General features: G+C 45.1%; 1 protein-coding gene across 2 annotated transcripts in view; it reads right to left on the bottom strand.

The window, feature by feature from the left end:
• Window positions 1-8,638: 8,638 nt before the first annotated feature.
• Window positions 8,639-23,576, bottom strand: part of PTHLH (parathyroid hormone like hormone) — a 35,883-nt gene continuing 20,945 nt past the window's right edge. For both annotated transcript variants that reach the window (XM_086952803.1, XM_086952802.1), the window contains exons 3-4: window positions 17,326-17,754; window positions 8,639-9,352 (exon numbers count right to left, since the gene is read on the bottom strand). In XM_086952803.1, the coding sequence (XP_086808929.1) occupies window positions 9,343-9,352; window positions 17,326-17,754 (439 nt within the window). In that variant the 3' untranslated portion in view covers window positions 8,639-9,342. The remainder of the gene's footprint in view (window positions 9,353-17,325; window positions 17,755-23,576) is intronic.

The raw sequence follows: 23,576 nt of genomic DNA, 5'->3' as shown, positions 1-23,576 counted from the left end.
CTTCACTGGTTCCGAACAGACCTCTCTCGAGTGATCTGCGGTCCTGACTGGGAACCATCAGGAGTGCCACGAGAAGTACGGAGAGAAGAGGACGATCGGGCGCTGGATTCGGAAGACGAGAAACTGTCCATGCGGTCCGGGTAAGGTCGTGTAAACACGACGAATCGCGAAAGTGATAGATAAATTGAAAGTAATTGATAATTGTTGTGAAAATACTAGTATTACTCTTTGTTAATTTATTGGAGATTCACTGTCTACAAACGGAGAAACAACAGGCTCTCCCTTTATAAACAGCGAAGGATAGGTACGCACCCGTCGGACCTATTTTTCTCCCCCACTGAACAATTGCCCCTTCGCCCCATTGATTAACGGTTATAGATTGTTTTCTGGAGATTCTCTGTCTGAAAACAGGGAAGATTAGGTCCCCTCTTTACAGATAGTGAAAGGGTAGGTGACGCGAACCTTTGCGAGCCTACTTATTCTCCCCATTGACCATATTGATTTTTTATTTTTGACCTAACATTGATTGATTGCTCAGAATTGGTTCATGAGGTATTCACTACGTGCAAACAACGTAGAATAGAAATATTCTGTCTAGTCTTTGCGCGCAGTGATAAGATAGGTAGTGCTGACTATTATCCCATTGTGATCCGTCATGCCTGTCTTCTCCCCACTGGTTAGTAGCCTGTTTAACCCGGACCGCTTATTAGAGATGAACCATCCGGCTCCGCTGGAAGGCACCCCTAATAAGGACATGTTCATGAAGCATGGATTAATTGCTATAGCCTATAGTGAGCTGTGGCATAATTATACAAAAAGGGATCGAGAAAGACAGTGGCCACTGAGAGGATCCTTTGATCTCGACAAAATAGAAACAGTAGAAATAGCCCTTCGTAGGAATGAAACAACACCTATTATGCTCGATAGCCTCGGTATGTGGCGCAAAGAAGCCACGCAACGAAGGGAAGGCGACGAATTCAGAAAAGGTGAGGGGACACGACGGATAACCCTCCAAACGTCTAGTAGGCAAAGGGAAGGGCCAGCGATGGCACTGCCCCAAGGAGTAGACATGAAAAGCGAACGGTGTAAAGGGATGTACCGACAAGCCAACCCCGGAACACAACGACCCGAAGGTAATCCCCCGACATTACGCACAGGACGGACAGATTTGAAACAAAACCAATGTGCTTTCTGTAAATGCCTTGGACACTGGAAAGCCCAATGCCCGACTCTGCAAAGCATAGGTAAGAATGGAGGGTTGACAGAAAGGACGAACCGACAGAAAGGAAAAAGACGTGAGATAAAAACCAATCAGACTAGTGCAGACAGAACAGACAGGACCACCCCGTTTGATTATGCTCGGTGGCACAGATTTCGTCAGGCCAATTTTAACGACATGTTAGAGTTCTGGGACTGATTGCTCTCTGTTGCTCCCCCGCTCTGAAAAACAAACACAACTGCAGGTCAGTGTAAACAACCCCCCGTTAAAGAAAAGACTCAAGGAAGCCAAGCGTCTATTATATAAACTTAGGATTTAATTACGGTAAAGAAAACACACAACCAACGGTAAATAGAATAACTAGTAGAACTCTCTAAAACAAACTTTACTGATAGGAAAAATACAAAACGTGTTATGCTCACTCCGGAAGTCCTCCAATGTAACAGTTCGATGGTCCCGCCCATCCGAAACACATAGCACGTGTGGGGCGGGGCCTGCCAGCAGCCATGAGCCAAAAGGAGATCGCTGGCGAGAAAGTCCTGGAGGCTCCGCCAAGCAGGCAATGAAATGGTCTTCCCATACCGCCCTTCCAGGGATGGCGTCCCCCGGGCCATAGGTGGGGAGGGGGCGGCTGCAAATGACCCCCTCCCTCGTATCTTCTGGTCCGGCCATCACGAATTCCTCCATCGAACGGATGCAGGGTGGGCAGGGAGGAAGAGGCGACGCGGACGAGCCTCTTCCACCTCCACAGGTAGGAGGCTTCCCTGCCCTGGTCCGGCGCCGATGTCCTCCAGCCGGGCGACGGCCATATACCTACGCTGCACAGGAAATATAATGTCCGGCTGGTATATTTCCGCAACACAGGACATACAATGCCCGCCTGGTATACTTGCATAGCACAGGACATACAATGCCCGACTGGTATACTTTCTCAGAACAGGACATACAATGTCCGACGGGCATATTTACGGAGCACCGGACGTACAGTGGTCCCCCAAGAGTCGGAATCAGGGGTGTAGGGTGGTCATCATGTGCGCCCCTGATTCCAAGGGACGGCGTAGGATGCGCCGGGAGAGGAAGGCGGCACAGACGAGCCTTTCTCACCTCCCCAGACGAAGGCTCCACTGCTGCACCCTGGCGCCCCGAACCAAAATGTCCAGCTCCAGCAGCATGATGCTCTGTCCTTCGCCATCACGAGAAGTTTCTTCCACTCCTGACGGATACGGCAAAGGCGGCTGCCACAAGGATCCCAAAATGGCGTCTGGGCCCTCGAAAGGCGGGTCTAGGCCGCTGGAGTAACTTTGTCCAAAATTGCAACTCGGGCACTTGCCCACCTGGGCGCAAGCCCCCACCATCGACAAACATCCCCTCGACTTTGAAGATTCTACCAAAGTCCCAAGAGCCCTCGGCCCCTTCAGGCTTCCGGTGAGGAACAGTTGCATTGATCTCAAATGAAATAACCACGGCCCAGCAACAAGATGGCGGTGCTCTCGTGTCTGCATCAGCTTCCGTCTGAACGACCCAGGAACATTATGGGCTAACGAACTTGAGTAAGTTCCGGCTGAACATCAACATGACCCGGTAAGAAAGACTCTACTCCCTCCCTCTCTTGATTGACAGTCCACACCACCAGCCCCTCTGTTAGCACAGTTTTCTTTTGAACTGCCGAAAGGGACTCTGGTCCAACCGCCAATTGTCGGGGATATTTTGCCCCTGATACTACCTCCGGACTAAACCGGCCTCGCCCAAAATGGCGCTGGTATCAATGGAAACTAACGAATGCCTCGTGGTGTTCCTTAGCTAATGAAACTTGATGTACTAAGATATATATATATATATATGTACGAACCATTGCGCACTCGATGTTAAAGGGAGGAGGGTCCACTTGGCGAACATTTAAGAAGGGTTCCGTAAAATGTTGATTTCAATGAACAATCTATTTTCGATATTTGTTGTAACTGATACATAACGTCGCTTATAATGCATACCCACGGTATATATCTAGGAAATGTGATTACGATGAACTCGACTATGTTTCCTTTTATGAACTGAAATGCCCCTGATTCCTTCATCACGCAACGAAATGTTTTTGGTTACTTGCAAATAATTAATTAGACCTTTTTTCATGTTCTTGTGTTACAAAAACCCCTACTGTATGTGCTTCCATCGACGACATATCAGGCCAAAATATGAATTGCGCTCTCACATTTTACGTACTGAATAATTCTACAAATAAAGGTTTTAAAAAGCTATGAATAGGCATCGCATACCTTTGTGAATACGGGTATTGGTGGGAGGGTTTTTCTGTACGCAACTGTTCTGCTCTTTTTTTAAGGTTATCCGAGAAATGGTTGTTCGGCCCTGGGTTGATGGTCGAATCAAAGGTATGATACGCTGCCTCCAAAATATGCGACTAAGCCCAGGAACTAACGTATGAAGAAGGACCTCGACTTCTGAGAATGGGTAAAGTAAAGCAGGGTGATTGATAAAGTGTTATAAAGATATGGTGATCGAAGGTACTAAGGTGCAGGGTTGAACGACGAACTGATATGCTTTAGAACATCACAGCTTTGGGAATGATTTAGGGATCCCGAAGGCCGGATACATCTACAAACCCGGGTACCTCACGCTAGGCACCTCTGATTCTTTTTTAAACGTTTCACTACACACGATCCTTAATGCCTTCCTCGAACCTCCCCATGAACAACCTATCACATTACCTGCCCCCATGACTTTAGGAAACCAGAACCCTAAGGGATTATATCCCGAAGAGATGAATACGAGTATGCAGTAAGTAAAGGACTTTCGTGCCCATACATTTGATGTGTTTGAATGTTGTCCTCCCACTCCCCCCTTTTCCCTCCTTTTTCCCTCTGCAGGTTACGTTAGAATCCCGATTAGAGTATCCTAAGGGATCTGGAACCACGTCACGCCCGATGCATGAAGACGGACTAGCGCTGCAAAATGGCGCAATGAGGACGCTCTCACGGCCTTTTTACCTGATCTAATGCTCTTCTGTCCCGAAACTGCATGCCTTCTACCTCGTAACACAGACCCGAAACGCCTAAACGTCGGGTAACGCCCTGAATAGCCCAAACAATACACGGTCATTCTCTATGTCCCATGTGTACTGTTTTGCCTATTGTCTCTCTCTCTCTCAATCTCTTACTCTATCTCTCTCTCTGTCTCTGTCTGTCTCTCACTCACTCTTCCACCCCTCCACGCTTTCCCTTTTCCTAGCAACTGGCACCTAATTGGCGAACCTGGTGCACCTCCTGGTTGGCCCCAAATACCCCAAGTATTTGCACAAATTTGTCCTAAATAAAATTGTATCGGTACCACGTTACTACCTCTCCTTTTCTACTAAAATATGGATGAAATTTAAATTGGCCAATAGGAAAGGGACAGGTAAGACGACAAAGGTTCCCTAAATTTGACCCACTCTCAGGGACCTATTTGTCAGTGGTTTCTATGATAAAATGTGTCTGTGGTAATGCGACCATTCCCATTGAAAATTGTCTCCGTACCCCAAGCTGTAAGAAATGATCGAGACACCCCCATCTACCCAAAATGCCCCCAGTTTGGTATCAGCCACCCTGAACGAGAACTTGAAAAATGCCCCTTGCTCCGATTCGCTGTGTCCCTAATCGTTTTCCATAAGATCCCTCCTTCCCGGAGGATAAGTTTAATAATTGTTTCAAACCACCCCTTCCGAGTTTTTGTAGTAACCAGGTTGCGAGGATTTATATAGAAAGTTAGAAGGATGTGTGTAAAGTTGAAAATTAGATTGAAAATCAAAAGAACTTGTTGCAGTAAGCCTGGTTGATAATAAAATGTTTTTATGTAATGCAGATTTGTTTAGCCTATGTTCACCCCTCAGAAGGATGCCTATCAGACTATGGTGACTAGCACGTTACACTTTTTCGTAAAATACAAAGCCCTGAAAACCAGCCTAGCCTTGCAAGACTCGTACTAGGAAAATAGGTCTCTACCGGAAGAACTGACATCTACTATGATAAACGTTTGCAATAAATGAGTACCAGACCCCGTACCTATTACAAATGAACGTAATAACCATCAAAGCACCAAAGAATTAGCCACAAAAGGAAGTTGTAAGGAATCCAGCAAACCCATCATCAATTGCATATACGCTAGCCGCAAGAATCTCCAATGTAGCGAGTGCTTACCCCAGTTGCTTGGTGTTGGGAGAGAAATAGACTTATGTAATTACCTTCTTCTGCAATATTTCTAAAGACTGTCTTTTCAAAACTCATTTAAGGGTATCACTGTCGGAGGAGGAAGAGACCGGATGTGGGAGCACGCGGCCTGACAGCGGATTGTGGAACATCAGCGACGGAGGCCGAGGCGAGACCACAGCAGTAAGGAGACGCCGGACGGGGCATTGTTTCAGACAAAGCTAAGGAAAGGGCTGACCAGAAGCCCCTGCTATATGATCAACGTGTGCCAAAAGCCCCCGCTCTCTGAACTTGGTTACGGACTCGCCTGTCGCAAAACTCTCCGCCTCCCCCTGATCTGTTCCCGACTTGGCCTTGCTCCATCCCCTCCTCCTCCGACCTACCATAAGGACTGTTCACACCCGCACCTCTCCATCTGAACTCCCAAGTTCCTCCAAATCCTACTGAGCTACCCAGAGAAGAGTGCTCCCTGCATCGGAAGGGAGGGAGCTCCGACTAAGTAGACCACGAACTATGTTAAACCCCAGAACGGTGACCTAGAACTCCACCAAGGGTCGCCCCCGAAGAAAAGATAAACAAAGTCTGTGGTTCTGCCCGCTACCAAACACCCTGAAAATGATGGAAGCAACAGGAAATGCCCACCACAGAGACTCAAGAAACGAACAGATCTCACAATTCTGGAACAATCGCATTTTTTATTGCAAACCTATGCTCTGCGCTACAAAAGAAAGTGCACCTGTTCCAAAACCGTAACGCATTGCTCCTATGGGGTCTGGCGAAACAAAGCAAAAAGTACCCCTGCCCGCAGACCTCCAACGACTCAATCCACATGAACATTTCTGTTGATAGGTAATCCAGGTGCTCAACAGTGCTGACAGAAGACGACAAAGGACAACGAGAACTCTGACATTTTTTTCTGTATCTCCTTTCTCTCCCAATCACCATTGGACTGACTATGCACCCGCCGTATACAAAAAGGACTTACTTATATGATAACTCACCAGTTCTTATTCTATGATCTGTACCCAACGCCCTCACTGCGTAATTCTAGTCTGATATTGCATTACGATGATTTTTCCTGCAACCAACTTAACAATGAACCCGCTTACTAGATGATGGGATTTTTCAATGTGATGTTTATAAAATGATGTATATGCGCAGTTCCTTTGCCTAAGCCCCCTCTCCCTTACTTATGATCGCTGCATATAGGTGTAGATAGGAAATAGGCCAGCAAGATGTCTTGGAAATGTTAAAGGGAGGACTGTGAAAAATGAATACAATCTTGGTGAACATTATCTGCGCCATCTTGCCCCTTTTCGAGCCCATTCGTGCGCGTAAGCGGCAGCCATTTTGAATGCCATGGCCTCCCTGCCCCTCGCTAATAGCCAGCACGTCTCTCTCTCTCTTAACCTCGCAAGCATTCCCCCGCACGCTGACAACCCCCGCTCTCTCATGCCTTGGGTCATAAACCCCTCTTCAGCGCAGCTTCACCACTGAGTCCCATCCTGTTCCCAGCGCGACACCTCCCCTCATTCCTTTCATGGCCTCAAACCCTTTTGATGCAAACCCCCTTTTTCCTGCGTCCCCGTTTGTCTTCCCTGTTCCCAGGCCGCCACCTGGCTCTGCGGATACTGTTTATTACCCCGTACAGTAGGAAGCTTCCCCTCCCCATCAAAAGACCCCCGAACCGATCAAAGCCCCCACCCCATGGGATCCGATCAACCCCATGCATTCCGTGAATCGGCGGAATGCCCTGCTGTGCAACGACCATCACCTGTTGTGACCAGGGTGGGGAATCCAACTGTAAATGTATGTGGGAACGGGTCTGAAGGGGAGATTCCGAGGATGTTCTTTCAAGTATTAAAGTATTGCGAGAATGTGTTATGTGCAATAAAGGTCATAAACTCAACTATAAGAGGCCAGGCCTCAGAGATGTGGTTAGAGCACCTCGTGACGATACTTGCTGTCTGAATTGATGTGTTCTCCTCCGGAGAGAATAAAATCCTCGTTTCCCGCCTTCCAGTCTCCAGCGCCTGCTTCTTCATTGATTTATATTGGTGGGTCATAGAGGCGATACCGCCGGGCAACATAAAGGGGTCTTTGGTTACCGGTTGTCTTTGGAACCCCTTTTAACACTGGGGGGCGCTGTAAGATAGGGAATAGTTTAATTTACTATCCAAAACCTTCCCTACTATCCACGGGGACTGGAGTTGGAATAGTAAATTAAACTATTCACTATCCAGCGCCTCCCAACGCAATTCGTTGCAACGACTTGCGTTGTAAAACCTGCGTTGTAAAGGCATGCGTGGAAAAAGCATGCGTTGTAACGACATACATCCTATTTGTGTAGCACAAATCTAGCCAAAAGCATTGGAGCGCAGTGCAGAGTTTAAAGCAAGGATACCGTCAACGAGGGATTGGAGAGGGAGCTGGTGTCTGTGAGCAGAAGTGTATGTTACTTCATTAGGAATGATATAGTGTTCTTTACAAAGGCGAGTCTTCAAATCTTTCCTAAACTGGCGCCAGGTAGCCGTGGTCCTAATGGATACATGAATGTTGCTCCAGATCCTGGGTGCTTTGGTAGAATAGGTCTGCTGCCCTTTTTTCTCTTATTTCACGTTTTTGTCACATTGTACCTGATATTATTAACCAGAGTGGACATTTTTTTCCAGAGCAGCATGCCCAGTCGCAGCTCATGCATGTAAGTGTGGTGCAGCGGGGTGGGGTTGAGCTGGCAGCAGCAAACGACAGAATAGAGGAAATAAAATAAATAAAACCCCTTACCTTGCTCTCGCCGGCGATGCAGCGAGCGCAAGGTAAGTGGTTTTATTTATGTATTTATTTTATTTCCCCTATTCCGACATTTGTCACTTACAACCCCACCCCGCCGCGACCCACCACCCCATCGCGCTTACCTGCACGAGCTGCGACTGACCATGCCGTGATTTCAATTTTGTTGAGAACTGAGATGCCTATTATTATTAATGTCACTGTATTTCTGCTCATAATTTGACCAAGGTAGGCTCAGTAAACATTTAGACATGTGGCTCGAATCCACACTTTCTCCTTCCCAGGCAATAATGCAACACATAGCCTAATTTATAACACTACAAGTAGCCGCTGGCATGTCTTACAAAATGGCGCAGAACCTACAAGATATTCCTGTTACATACTCAGCACTCTGAATGTGCTAATAATGAAATAAGTACAACAGACAACGTATATATTCTAAAGGACTTTTAATATAAAGCTCAGTTGATCACGTTATAGTCCTGACCAATATTAACATTTTTTTCAATTTATAAACTTTTTTTTCCAAATGCAGTAACAAAAAATACATAGCGTTCCATCTCCATGAAATCCTGAAGACAAATTTCTCGTACGGGGGAGATGTCATCTAACAAGATTATACTTATCTGAACAATTCTTTACAAAAATTAAAATACTGCCATTTTTACATGCACAGAGAGAAATTCAGTTGCACTGATGTATTAATTAAAAACCACAAAATAAGAACAAGGTATTCTGTCATCTGTCAAAAGGTACTTGATTGATATGTATATCTAAAGTGCATTATTTTACAACAAATTAACAAAAATAAAAATACAGACAAGTCAGCAGCACCAAGATACATTTACAAAATAAATACACCATCCAACAAAATAAATTATGGTAAAATGCAACAATAATAATTGGCTTAGCCTTTAGCAAAAAAATATTCACAATGACCAATGTGCAGTTTCATAGAGCAATTTACGGGTACCGGGGAAGGGGGCGATGGGGAATGAGAGCTGGGGCTGGGGAACAGGGTTCATTCTATTGCGTTTACAATATTTACAGACAATAAATATTTCTAATACTTTTCCAAATTTTCACCATTCCAGAATATTGCAAGACGTTTTTTTGCCAGGTCTTGGCTGAGAAGTATCAACGCCTTCTGGAACAAGAAAGGGAAAAAAAGAGAAACACGTTAATACTCGTCTTCTTGCAGTTCGGGTGCATTTCCATACATTTGTCTGACTTCACGTTATTTCTTTTATGATGTTTCGACATTAAATTAAAGCGCTTTTAAAACAGTTGAATACAACATGCAAGCCGGTGTTGTTGCAGAAGGCCTCTGTGAGACAGAGAATGCCATTGGTGCATATCTGTCAGTGTCTTAATGACGTCACACAAGGTTTGAAACCCAACTAAACCTCAACCAAGGAAGGAACATTCTGAAGTTCACTGCTGATTGCAATACAGAAATGGATAACAAGGACTGCACACTAAATTTCCCCTTTTCAAATGTATATTGATTACTGTAAAAGAAAGGCAGTAGGACCAGATAGGGGATGTAATCAGCATTATAATAACTTCTCCACAGGCTCCTAAAAGGTGTTTTGCTCTTAATAGTTGAGATCAAAGATCGATGCATGGAGTATGTCTCGAAGAAATGTTTGTCTGTCTGTCTTCAGTTCACGCTCAGGCCAAGGATTTGTTACACCCTGTGCTACCGAAAGGCTGCCAGGTATGAGAAAAATGGGCAATGAAATACACCACATGGAGCACATTTACATACATTGGGCCAACAGAGGGGTGCAGCACAGACCACAAACCAGCGTGTTAGTGTGAAAAAGGCCTCTTTATTGAAGACAGGTGCACCTAACAAAACCAATTCCTTGGCCTGTGCCGTACAAAACTAAACCTCACTAAATATTTACCGCCTACCATTCCCCCACCCCCTCCCCTAAAGTTTCCCCTTTGCAACCATTTAACAACCCACAAAACTTGCAACTTCTTAACCTTTCGTAACCTAGTTATCTATGTAACCTTTCTATGCTACTTCCCCTTCCTGCGTGCTCCCAGAGTGACCTTTCCCAACCCATAAACTGCAAACAGACCTACCAACTATTACCCAGGGAAAAGCGCCCCCAAACGGCTAACAATCCATAAACAAACCCAGCACCTACTTCAAGCGACAACCAAACGTGCATGCTTCCCCACCCGGTGCACCTGTTCCCAACAACCCGACCACTGGCAGTGAAAATTACCTCTTATACCTTGCCCAGCTTCTACCTGATAGTTACCCCCCTGAAAAAAGGGGTGGGACAAAAATCATTCCCCTGCCCTACCCAGCCGGCTGTCGTGTCACTACCACGGAAATGGTGGCCAGTGACTCAAAATGGCCGACTAAATAGCCCCCAACCCAATCCTAGCCCAAGTGAAGCCCAACAAGCCCAATTGGGCTCTGGCTACACCCCCGGCCCAAACCCCCCCGGGGGGGACAAGCTCCCGATGGTCGCCCCCCCACAAAGCCCTATTGCACCAATTGCTGCAGGTGGCAAAAATACCAGCGGTCACAGCATACGGAAACCTTAGAAATAGTACTAAGGCCTTATAGAGCAAATCAAGGCTCCATCATTACGCCAGTGTTGTGTTTGGAGGCCACATACAACCCATGATTCCCAGTGCAGCTGCTGCTTGAGTTGTTTTGAGGGAATAGAAAGACTAACAATTACTGCAGGCCATATTCTCTCTCACAGAAATAAAGCCACTTTGCCTTAAAATCAAGGATATTCTCTTCCGCACAGTGGTGACCAGCCTTGAAGCAGAGGGGAGGAAGCGAAGATGTCATGGGAACCAGAGGTGCAGTTGTAGCCCAACCATGAAATTGATTGATCTGCGGAAAGGATGTGATGAACATATGTCTAGTCCATCCTTGGTCTCTGGGGCTGATGTACATCTTTCTAAGTGGGAGAGCTTATACCTCACAAGGGTAAGGGATCACCCTCAACTTCATGTGAGTAACGAGTGATCACGTATCGGTAATCCCTAACCTATCAGGATGGGTGAAAAGGACCCCTATCCAATTGTAAATACTACTTTACGTGAATCGACAGATAGACACATGAGGAACAACCTGGATGGGGTTAAAACCCTAACCCTGTTGAAAATATTCAGTGAATTAAACTAAAGACATTCATTCATTTCTGGGCAATGAGTGCAACTTGCACGAATCAATGTTTTGGAAATAAACATACATGAGTTCAATTTGCGCAAAAATGTGTCTATATTATATGTTACTTATAAGAAGCTTTAGTAATCGCATATCATTTTTGTTTATAACAATTTTCCCAACTCTTTGATAATGTATGGTTGTGGATATATGAGACATGTCCATGGCTAGAAAAACGCATCATTTTAGAAAAAATCTATAATTTAGATCTCTGTCTCTTGATTAATTATTATTTTTTCCTCAAATGTTTTCCTTCTCACACCAATCCTGTAAGTACTGCTGAGACTCCTTCCATTCAGTCAGCTGTGCCACCTTTGTACGGTCCTGTTCGGTGTGTGTTAGCTGCTTAGAAAATTGAAATGCACGCATTGTCAAGCTTGTGTGGATACCCAAAAAGGGACTTCTCTGGGGGATAATGTAATTATGCATTTCTTGTTCTTGCTCAGGCGCGCTCTTGGTCACACTAACTTTTACATTTGGTGAATATTGGCCTCATTGCCTACCGCAACCAAGCGGATGAGCCAAGTAATAGATGTTTCTGAGTTGTGTGCACAGTAAGCACATGGCCTGCATGGTGTGCCTCCTTGGAAACTACTTTCTATTCAAAAGCTGCAGAGCAGATGCCTCATTTAGATTGGTGGGAGCTCAAAACCTGTGGACTAATCGTGTTATCTGGCACTTTGTCATCACCATTCCCAAATCTCCTTGTTTTGTCAAACTCCTACACATCAGGGAATTGAGGGATTTGTGTGTTGGGTTCAGGAAAGCAATACTCTTTTTGCATATATTTTGATTTTTAATTTTCTGGTGCAAAGTCTAGCCTCAGTTTCCCAAAGAGCCCTATCTCTTTGATTAATACATTTCATTTTTTGGTGGGGTGGGGGGAGCAATGTTTGCAGTTTCCTGTACTGCACCATTGGTTCTGAAAATTGCCCAACTCTTAGGTTCAACAACTGCTAAAGGCCATTGTAAGGGAGCTGGATGGGAAACTGCTGCCAGCGACACAGCGCAAAGTGTTTACTATCCAGCTCCGCACAGGTTATCAGCACATCAAAGCGCTAGCATGAAGGAGATCCAGCACCAGAAGCAAGGAACCTCAGCTGCACTTGATTGGCACTGGAGCGCTCTCACTCAGGATGCGAGACCGGAGGCGCATCATCTGCCCTGGCATGCAGGAGAGATAAAAGAGGAACTGCACATAATTCATTTCACACACAACCTGCTGGAAGTGTCAACCATTTGGTAAAAGTTCAAAAACAGAAAAAAGTGTCTAATGTTCTTTTCGCTGCTTTTGGCAGGAACATTGGCTTTGACGGTGCCATCTAAACTCTTGGGGGTGTGATCATTACCCTGTGGCTTGGGCACTATTCCAGCCATCTTAGCATCAACACAGCACCACTGGCGTGTACCAGTGGGATGCACCGGTCATTAATACCTACTGATTGCGCCAATAAACAATCAGAGTCAAAGCCCTGCTGATCATTAGCGATATCAAGAAACTAAGTGGGATCTCAATGGTCTTTACACAATTTGTTTTTCTGGGCAAAAACGTTACCAATGAGGAAAGGGACAAAGTTACTTTTTCCAAGTTCAAGGGCAGGAGAGATCTTGTAGAAGGTACTACAGATATATTGGTTTCTGAAAATAAATCAGGTGCTCGATAGTGAAATGACAAGAAGCTGTTAAAGTCCTGCAGAAAGGAAAAGGATTGCAGCAGAAGAGTAATAGGACATCTTGAAATGTAAGAATGGCAGCGCCACAAAAGTCAAAACTGAAACACCATCAAAACAGAGTATGGCCATGCCTTAGAGTCAAAAACTGGAACACCATAAAAACTGAGTATGGCAGCGCCACAAGAGTCAAATACAGGAACCCCATCAAAACTGAGTATTGCAGCGCCACAAGAGTCAAATACAGGATCCCCATCAAAACTGAGTATTGCAGCTCCACAAGAGTCAAATACAGGAACCCCATCAAAACTGAGTATTGCAGCGCCACAAGAGTCAAATACAGGATCCCCATCAAAACTGAGTATTGCAGCGCCACAAGTGTCAAATACAGGATCCCCATCAAAACTGAGTATTGCAGCGCCACAAGAGTCAAATACAGGAACCCCATCAAAACTGAGTATTGCAGCGCCCCAAGAGTCAAATACAGGATCCCCATCAAAACTGAGTATTGCAGCGCCACAAGAGTCAAATACAGGATCCCCATCAAAACTGAGTATTGCAGCGCCACAAGAGTCAAATACAGGATTGCCACAAGAGTCAAATACAGGATCCCCATCAAAACTGAGTATTGCAGCGCCACAAGAGTCAAATACAGGATCCCCATCAAAACTGAGTATTGCAGCGCCACAAGAGTCAAATACTGGAGCACCATGAAAGGAGAGTACTGCAGCACCAGAAGAGTCAAATACTGGAGCACCATCAAGACTGAGTATGGTAACACCACAAGAGTCACATACGGGAACATTAGGAAAATGGAGGAAAGCAGACCATTGAAACTGAAATACTAGAACACCATGAACATGGCGCACCACAGCAATCAGATACTGGAGCACTGTGGAAACTGACTACTGCAGCACCACAAGAGTCAGAAACTGGAGCACCAGGAAAACTTACAATGGAAACAACACAAGAGTCAAATACTGGAACACAATTGACCACAATGATGGCGAAGTATGGGTGCACCGCAAGTGACAAATGATGGAACACCACAAGCCAAGCATGCTGACACCTGAACAGATGGATTTTAGAAGAGCGTGAATGCTGCGCCAGGAGACTACAGTGGAGGCAAGTCTTAGAAGACTAGGTAAGATAAGCACGGGCACACACAAGAGCCAAATGTTGGAAACTATTGACTGCTAGCTATGGTGACATCACAAGAGCTGAAAATCTAGAAGTTCATTACAGCAGAATAGAGTGACAGCTCAGTGGCAGCATCTTGGAACTCTAGGATCCCACACGAGTGTGTGTTGGAGCTTTTCAGAAGCTAATGAAAACCATAAGCTTTGGAAGTAGGGTGACCGTCTAATCCAGGGCATTACAGTCGCTGTTCCCAGTTTCTAAACTTTTCCTACAAATCACTGATTCCCGGTTAGTCAGTCTAACGTGTTCAATGAAGCAAAACAGGACTACAACACCCAGAATGCATTAGGCTGTCACACAACAGTCCAGGACTGGCAACAGTGCCCAAAGTGACCCAGGAGGAGGTACTCATTTAATTTGGAACACCACAATAGATGTTTATAATATCAGCACCTTAATAATAGTTTATAAATGACAGTGTGGATGGTATAGAAAAACGACATTCTCCATGGATAGGCACGTCATACGGACTAAAATGGGACAGAAGACCCCCACAAAGGGATTTTCAATCATCACTTAGAGTAAGTAAAAAGACATCTCAGTTGCTGTGTGTGGGGGACCTTCCAGAAAAAAACATTGCAGCCACTGGAGGGGTGCTGGGTTTGTGAATGAAAGTCGCCCTCATCGTTGCCATGAAACGTGCAAGGACTGTCTGAAAATGCTCTAAATTCATATCAGTGACCTGTCAGAATAGAACCCTGGCGCGCAGAAGCCGCACAGTGAAACCGGAGCAGGCCTAAGCCACGACAGGGAGGCCTCCTTTTCCTGAATGTGTGTGTGAACATGTAATATATATAAATACAACTCCTAAAATACTCTGGAGCTGTGAGCTGTCGTTCAGACGCCCGAGTGCTTTGTGGCAATCCCCGCCGCCGCTAGAGGTCTAAAGCATGCGATGACAGACGGCCTGGAGCAGGCCCTGGCGGGGCGACCGAGCCAGACACCGTGAAACCGTGCGGCTTCTGCGCCTCGTCAGAGCCGCGGCGTCCCTCGGAGCAGAAGGGAATCCCCCTTTCGGGACGAGGCGCGAAATAACGGTACACCCCAGTGCTGGTGGTGGCCCGGAAGGAAACGAGGGAGTTGTGTCAGCGCTTCCATCCAGACACCTCAGATTTCGGGTGGAATTAGCAAACAGATGCATTTTGAAAACGTGGACTTCCTGATTGGGTGAACAGTCTAGACGAACACTGTCCATAATAAACATGGAGATATGCGCCAGTATACTAGCTCGGTGGGTTGAGCTGGTGCTGCACAGTTTGAGTGTCATTTACAGTCCCCATGTTTCAGCCCCAGCAAATCGCACTCTTTTTTAAGTTGATTAATAGGTAGAAAAGTGCACTATATGTAAGCACACTGCAAGAGACACATTTGTTTCTGAGGTTGAATATTTTGAAGAATTCAAAATATAATCATGGAATCTTTCAGCAAGTTTATAAAAGTGTCGCTGGCCGGGCATCACAATGGTAGTTTGGGAACAATCGCTGAAGTTCATGGTCACAAGATGTTCTAATATTCGCTGATAGCTCACTGTGGCTTGTTTTACGGGATAATCTTAAAGTATGTGTTAAAACTGCCTCGCCCAGTTCCTTCCTTTCACCCGCCAGTTTAACTCAGGGTCACTTTGAGATGCTGGCCTTGGGATCCCTGCAGCCGGTCCAAATACATGACCAGCTTCCTTTACAAGGGGTCATTTGTCACGAGGCGTGAAGGACAGGGTCATGAAAACATACCCTGGTTGGACAGGTAACCTTGGTGGGAATTCCAGCTGCAAATAATTGTACAATATGAGTATGTGTGTATACATATCTATCTATCTATATTTATAATATGTATATATGTGTGTGTGTGTATATATATATATACATATATATATATATGTATGTATATATATACATATATATATATATATATATATATATATATATATATATATATATATATATATATATATATATATATATATATGTATGTATGTGTATATATATATATATATATATATATATATATATATATATATATATATATATATATATATATACATATATATATATATATATATATATCACTGTATGGACCCCTGTGATTCCAGTTCCGTGCTGGGAGCAGTGCATTGTGTCTAAATAGATCACTTGGTTGCAGGTGGTATTTTTTTATCTAACCATGGAACTTTCCATGTTTTTTTCTGCTGGTCATAAGGTGGACATACGATGTCCAGTGTAGAAAAACTCACATGCCTCATCTAGATCCATTAGAAGCCATGTGTAATTAATCACCTGGAATTTCTACCAATGAATGCACATGTTGGTATGCACCACCACGTAACTATATGTTGCACATCAATGACCACACATCACTTGTTTTTAAATTAGAGGTCATTAGGAGCCCAATATTCCTATCCTAATCTTTCCTTTCCAAACATACGTTATATGGTTAGTCCAATGGGGCCAATTAAACTGAACTAAGACTACAACTCCCATAATGCACTGGATGTTAAATGTGAGCCTGCTCTTGTCCGGGGCTTTGATTTTGCAAATGATTCTTCTCAGTCAGGTTAGTCCACTTGTTTCATTTAAATCACACGGGTCTTCAGGGCAATATGGGCTTGTCACTATAGATCAAAGCAATGTGAAATATTAACATGGACACAAAACAGCTTTCAACTGAGGACATGTCAGGAGGGAGACCATCAATCAGTCGTAGTTTCAGCTTTAAGTGATAAGCACGCTCGGACTTGCGGCCTAGCTAGCTGAAAAACCAACAAGACTAACTAAAGGCCACCTTTGTGACACTGGGTCTGTGGCTGCCATGAATAAAGTGATTGACCTCAGGGTTCAACCCTGCAATCAGGGTTTTAAAGAGAGGACAATGTTATAACAGTAGTACCTGCATTTCCTGCAGTTGTAGCCAGGTGGTGCATTGACATTTCGTAGCAGGGCTGCCATATTTTTAAAGGGACAGTACACGACTTTTCAATCTTACATTGTTCCTGTCAGGAAGTGAGGACTTGTACTTCTACTATTTCAACCATCAAGACCAATTTACCTTAAATGCAAGTCCTGCCACGTGTCCAAGAAGTCCAAGAAGGGCAGGTCTTCTGCGCCACTGGCAGACTCCATGGAATGAGGCCAGGCCGAACGGGTCCGCCTCTTCTTTTTCTCCTGCTCCTTGCGTTTCCCGGGCTTCACCTTCTTCTTCTTTCCTGGTGTCTTCAGCGCGGGCTCCTTGTAGGGCTGGGCCTTGTTGGTCTCTTGCGTCAGGTAACCGCCCTCGTCGCAGTTGCCGCAGCGCACGTGATTGTTGTAGTTCTTGGTATTGGTGGAGGGCTTGGGGTTCGGCGACACCTCCGAAGTGGCCCGGATTTCAGCCGTGTTCACCCCCTCGATTAGGTTCTGAAGGAAGATTCTTCTCCTCAGCTCTTGGATCGACCTTCCCTTGTCATGCAGCAGTTGGTGCTCCGACACTGCTCTTTTTCTGAAAAAAGAAGGAGAAAGGGAGACCTATGAGATGAGTGTTTTCAAAAACAAGAAAAAGTAATCACATTTTCAACCAGTAAAAATAATTTCTAGGGTAAATAAACTTTATTTGCTTTCATTATGTTGGTTAGAATATTTAAATATCAGTTTAATTGAGGACTTTGCAATACTAGTGAACTCATCTTTTTGACTCCCTTGTTCCCCTTTCAGAAGGCATTGTGTCATTCCAGACATGAGATTGACTAAAAAGTACAGGAAAGCCATTGCTTTTAAATTAGTCAAAACTCCCATATGTTTATCCTGCATTTATGCACTATTTTTAGATTTGGCTCGGTGCACCCGTGATGGACACACCTGTGCCTAGATTCCCTGAAGTAGGGATTTATAGATTTTATATGTACTGTATTGATGATTATGGTGTCGATTTCATGTATGCTTATGGTTTTTATTTACTAATAAACTTCATTTTTGATTGGTTGACTAAAAATTGCTTTAGAAAGCAATCCATCCAATTATTTGTTAACATCCATTTTAATTTAAAAGATAGTTTCCCTCTCCATTTTTTAATGGAACACAAAACAGTTTTAACCCATATACTCTAGCCTGCTTCACTCATTTGCATTCAAGTCCTTGAATTCTAGTGGGGAACAATGGATCAATCAATCGCAGACAAAGACAACGAGGAGGCTGCACGAAGCAGCTGCCAGAGTTGTCGAAATGTTGGGCTTCAAGTGGCTGAATCTTAGAGTTATGACATATTTCACATCTGCAGACACAAATCACCATGTGTATCTAGTGCCTAACCTACAGGAAGCTACCTCAGAGCTGACAGTGTGCCAACACGGAAGTGGCCCCACCTTCTCCTCCCTACTTCATGGACATTATCTCATATCTCTACCCCAGCACTTTTGATGTATAGAGCTCCCTTGCTCTCCAGATGGATTTACTCTAAATAAATGCCATTGGGGACTTCGCTGCCTGTCCTAAGATGGCCGCCACATGATACTTGACAAGGTGCAACAATCAGTGGCAGTATCAGATAACTGTGATAACAACTGTTTTTGCAAGTTTCGTAGCAAAATGCTGTGTTTGGCCCCTCGATCCTCTGTCTCTTGATGGACCAGCAGCCATTCTGTCACAGACAAAAATATAGACCAGCAATCCTTTGGGTTGAAGTTGCACTCCATTCCCTGTCCGTCTATTTTTCTGCCACCGTGGTTTCATTAGGGAATTTCACTTATTCTCATTTCATGTCTCATCTGTTGCAGGCATGTAGGAATGGTGTAGTGAAATCTAACCACAGTACAGACTCCTACTGTGGTGACCTGTTCTGCTCTGCAGCAGTAAGTAAAAAAACACTATATTCCCTTGAGCAGTTCTAAGCAAGATAGTTAAGTACAAACAAACCTGGTTTCACTGACTGTGAGCACAGTAATTTTCTGGTCCCATCTGTTTGATTATTAATGTAGTTAAAATAACAGACATACTGTAAAAAGCGGCCTTCTGCGCTGCAGACGCCCAGGGGCGCGGCTTTTTGGTGCGCTCACACAAGCATGCAGTAACCAGCACGCTGTCTGACATCAGCCTCATAAGTCATATGTAAGGTGGCGGAGCAGGGGGGCAGGGAGGAGAACGTCAGACCCCCTTTATTAAAGGACCTGAGGTTCAGTAGCGGCGTGACATCACTCCATGCCACACCTTGCCCTGTCTGATGCACTGGAATTTCCACTCTCCAGCCCCCTGATTTCCTTCATCGGCCTCCACTAGGGACAGGATTAATTGCCGCTACCACCCACTTAGAGATCTTACTCACAGGAAGTGACTAACCTTCCAGGCAAAAGGTGTGCCATAGCCTGGACTGCCTGGTTTTTCGTAAGGCTTGGGTGAAGGCGTCACTTTCGTTTAGTCTCTCTCTGCTCTTAGCTGTGCAGCGCGCGCCTACCTTCGGATGAGTCAAAGTGACACAGATCCTGCTTGGGTGCCAAATCTCTTAGGGTAGGGGCAGATTAGGCTGCAGGCTCTTCCTGCCCCCTACAAGGTTGCAGGCCGAAATTCCCTTTTCTTGGCTTACATTGGGAATTACTTCATTATGTCATTTCATTTTCAATTCATTTCATTTTCAGTATGCCAGTGATGTCACCTAGGCATGCTAATGCAGCTCATTGGTCCTGGCTGAGCTATGAAAGAATGATGGGATATTGGGATACGCATTTGGAGTGGTACAGGGAATCTGAACGCAAGATTTAAACTCCTCTCAAGGTATAGCTTCCTGTCTCATCACAGGAGTGTCGTAATCTTTGCCTGCGATAACATTTTATTTGGTGGATGGTTCTCAGCACCTGAGGCCAGACCTGGGGATGGGAGGCTAGACAACAGACTCCGTCCAGTCATGGCACCGATAAACAATAAACACAAATACAAACTTAGGAATAATAAATACTAATAATACAGAATTTTGTATAGCGCGATCAGCTACCTCACGAGGAGGTGTCCCGGCGCTGTGAGAACAAGATGTCATGACTGCGGAGGCAGGAAGAGGGTGGCAACTAGCGTGGCTGGGTAAACAGCCAGGTTTTCAGCAGATGCTTGAAACAGACTTCGGATGGGGCCTGTTGAAGAGCATGGGGGAGCGAGTTCCATAGTGTCGCCACGTTGGCCGAGAAGGTTCGTCCTCCCAGTCGGGCTCTTTTTGCTCTGGGAACTGCAAGTCTGACATAGTTGTTGGATCTGAGGGAACGAGATTGAGTGTACCTAGGTAGTCGATCTTTCAGGTAGTTTGGGCAGTTACCGTAAATAGATCTGAAGGAAGAGATTGATAACTCTGGGGCATGATCATCCTTGAGCTTAGTCTATGAAAATATGCCACATCACTTCAAAATCATATCTCAAATGTTCGAAGGCCTTAGTTCCTATAAACTGACAGTGCATTAGTGCATGCATAGGTCTGTGTCTGAGATGTCAGTCAGGGCCTGAGGTATGGGGGCTGTCTCTCTGACCAATCTGGTGAAAGTATCTACACCCCACCATGCTATCACACATATTATGGTTGCTGCCTAGGAGTATCCGGATTGCACATGGGAATAAACTATTTAAGCACTAGGCAGCCTTTTCACAGTCAGACATATGGGCCTTGGAGCTAGCGGATACTTTACCGTGCTAACATCACATAAAGGAATACAGAAATTAAGTTGTTGGTGTCTAGCTTTTTTTCACAGGACACTATTTTTATAAAAATGATGTCCCAACTAGATATGAGAATGTCTAGGCCACATCTTACTTTGCATGCATATCCTGCTAATAATAACAAAATGTTGTGACTATTCCTATGTTAAATGCAGAATTCAGCCACCTATGGGCATGAACATTTAGCTTTTACCTGTTGTTGACTAACTCAATATGGCGCTCAGAAGGTGTTTGTTACCGAAGGTTGTACGCGTGCGCAGTACAAAGATGACAGCAGCCGTGCCTGCGCCCTCTGCCAGTGGCACCCTTCCATCACGTTCGTCACTTCATCGACTCCTGTGACTCACAGCACATTCCTGGCTCTAAGTGGCTTCCCAGGATGCCTTCATGGGAAATAAGGTTATCATTCCATTCCCTGGGTTTATAAAAAGCTGACAGGAACCCCGGTGCTTGACTGGGTTTAAAATAGAAGGCCCCCGGAGGAGAGCAAAGCGCGCGCCGTCGGCCGCCAGCTGGTTATCGGGCGGTAATTGCTAGTATCAGGCAGGAGCTGAAAGCCCCTTAATCCAGTGATGAGCACCTAGGCGCACAAGTGCTCTCTGAGAGGGCTGCCACCGAACAGATTCACTTTTGTGCGCCCTCTCGGAGCGAGAGTCGGAGGGCTTGGAGGGCTGCGTGCCCGCTGCCAGGAGCTCCGAGTAACCTGCAGGCCACAAGTTCAAGCCCCATCCGATAAAAGAGCCCCATTGAGTCAGGAGGGATGGCGCCACGAAACTATTCGCTTTGTTGTGGGTGGAGTGTGAAGAATCCATGTAAGATGGCTGCCTCTTGGTAGACACCCTGTCAATGTTGTCATAAAGGGGGGTTAAGCTGATCACCAGACCAGACAAAACTAGGCCCAAACTAGGAGTGAGAGGTTGACGGCCCAATGGCACACTGACACCAAAGTGTGCTGCTTTGATGCAAAGTGTGAAAAACGCACTGCAACATGATTAGGAAGTAGCTTTTGCTCAACATTGATGGTCAGTTTCTGTTTGGCAAGCTTCCTTTGATACACACGAGGAGCTGGCCCAAGCATGTCAGGCTAAGCGCTTGTGACTGCACTGTGCACTTGTACTTTTTGACTTTCCTTTGCACCTGTGGTAAAATACGTAAGATTATCTGACAACTGACTATAGACTGAAATAATTACATCTATGTCGCACTGAAACCACACGCTCCTGCCCACACAGAATGGTGCAGCTCTTGAGTACGGTGTGATTGATACTGTTTTTACTTCGACTTGATGGTGAACGAACACCACATATGTCTTTACCACCGATCTGTTAGTTGTAATAGTGCACGAGGTACACTCTCTTTCCTGATTGTCTAAGAGATTTCTCCTGTCCCTGACAGAGGCTTCATATTGTCGCCATTCACTAAGGCCACCTGCCAATCAAAAGTTGTCAAGTATCAGAAAACAGTCAAAGAGGAAATGGCATTTGGGGCCTCAAGAGTGAACTGAAAATTAAATATCTCACTGAGGACCCAGGGTGTGTAGTTTTTTCACCAGCTTACTCTTGCTAATCATTCACTTTGGTTCAACAGGTGTAGAGTTCACTTTACAAGCAGTTCAGTTGAAAGGGGGGGCGTGTCCTATGTGTTTGTGACTCGGTCATTTTCACAGTGTTTCTAAACATAACAGACAGTGTTATCAAAGTTTAGAACCAAACCTTGGCCTCTAGCTGCCCAAGGTCACACAATATGTGAGTCAAGTTGTAATGCACCAAAACCAGGACGTCCAGATGACGTAGCACGCACCCCGAGGGCTGGAGGCAGCCAGAGGTGATAAATAAAGAGCCTCGGACCGCTCGAGGTCAGAGTGCAGTAGAAAGCGTGAAGTGCGTCTGGTCTGTGGGCAGGGAGGCCTATGGCTACATCGTGGGCCCCTGTGGGCAAGGGCCCTCACCACAACCAGGATGTTCTCACCCATTACATTTGTAACATGTCTACCAGCGTAGGCAAGCTTCTCGTGTTGGCAAGGGCAGAAACGAGACGAGCCAGACTGCGCCCTATACATAGAGCTTTTCACTGATTAATGGAAGCCCAACAAAGAACAGCAGTTGGGACTTTCAGACCGAATGCATTCACTGAGTGGGCGCCTGAACGGAAACTACTCCCTTGACAGGACGTTTACACATCGAAACGCCAACCACTCCCAGTGCTTAATCGAGATTTTCCAAGCTGTAGTGCAGAGGAAATCTAAAATTAATATCTACTTAACATCGGACTTTAAGCTTAAGCCACTATGAACACGACAATATCGTCCACAAGGGTTGGATTGGGATTACAATTCGACCAGGGCACGCTAAAAAAAAAGTGGCCCACATTTGCATATTGCCTTGCCGCAAAAAACCGCTTCGACTTCTCCTAAAACAGCAAGCGTCCCAGAGGTGTATCTGTTTAGCAAGTTGTTTCTAAAAGTGACAATGTTAATTGTGGCCAATTTCAATCTTTATTTCGTTGCATTGCAACATAAAAGATACATAAAATATACAATACATTATAGATCATACAACAGTAAAAATCTTCATCATAAGGGCACCCTAGTATTACATTGACTCTACATTTCATCAATTCATCACATTGGCAAATATT

Source organism: Lissotriton vulgaris, chromosome 1_2, assembly GCF_964263255.1.
Source record: "Lissotriton vulgaris chromosome 1_2, aLisVul1.2, whole genome shotgun sequence".
Lineage (NCBI taxonomy): Eukaryota > Metazoa > Chordata > Amphibia > Caudata > Salamandridae > Lissotriton > Lissotriton vulgaris.
This window is presented reverse-complemented; position numbering and strand designations above follow the sequence as displayed.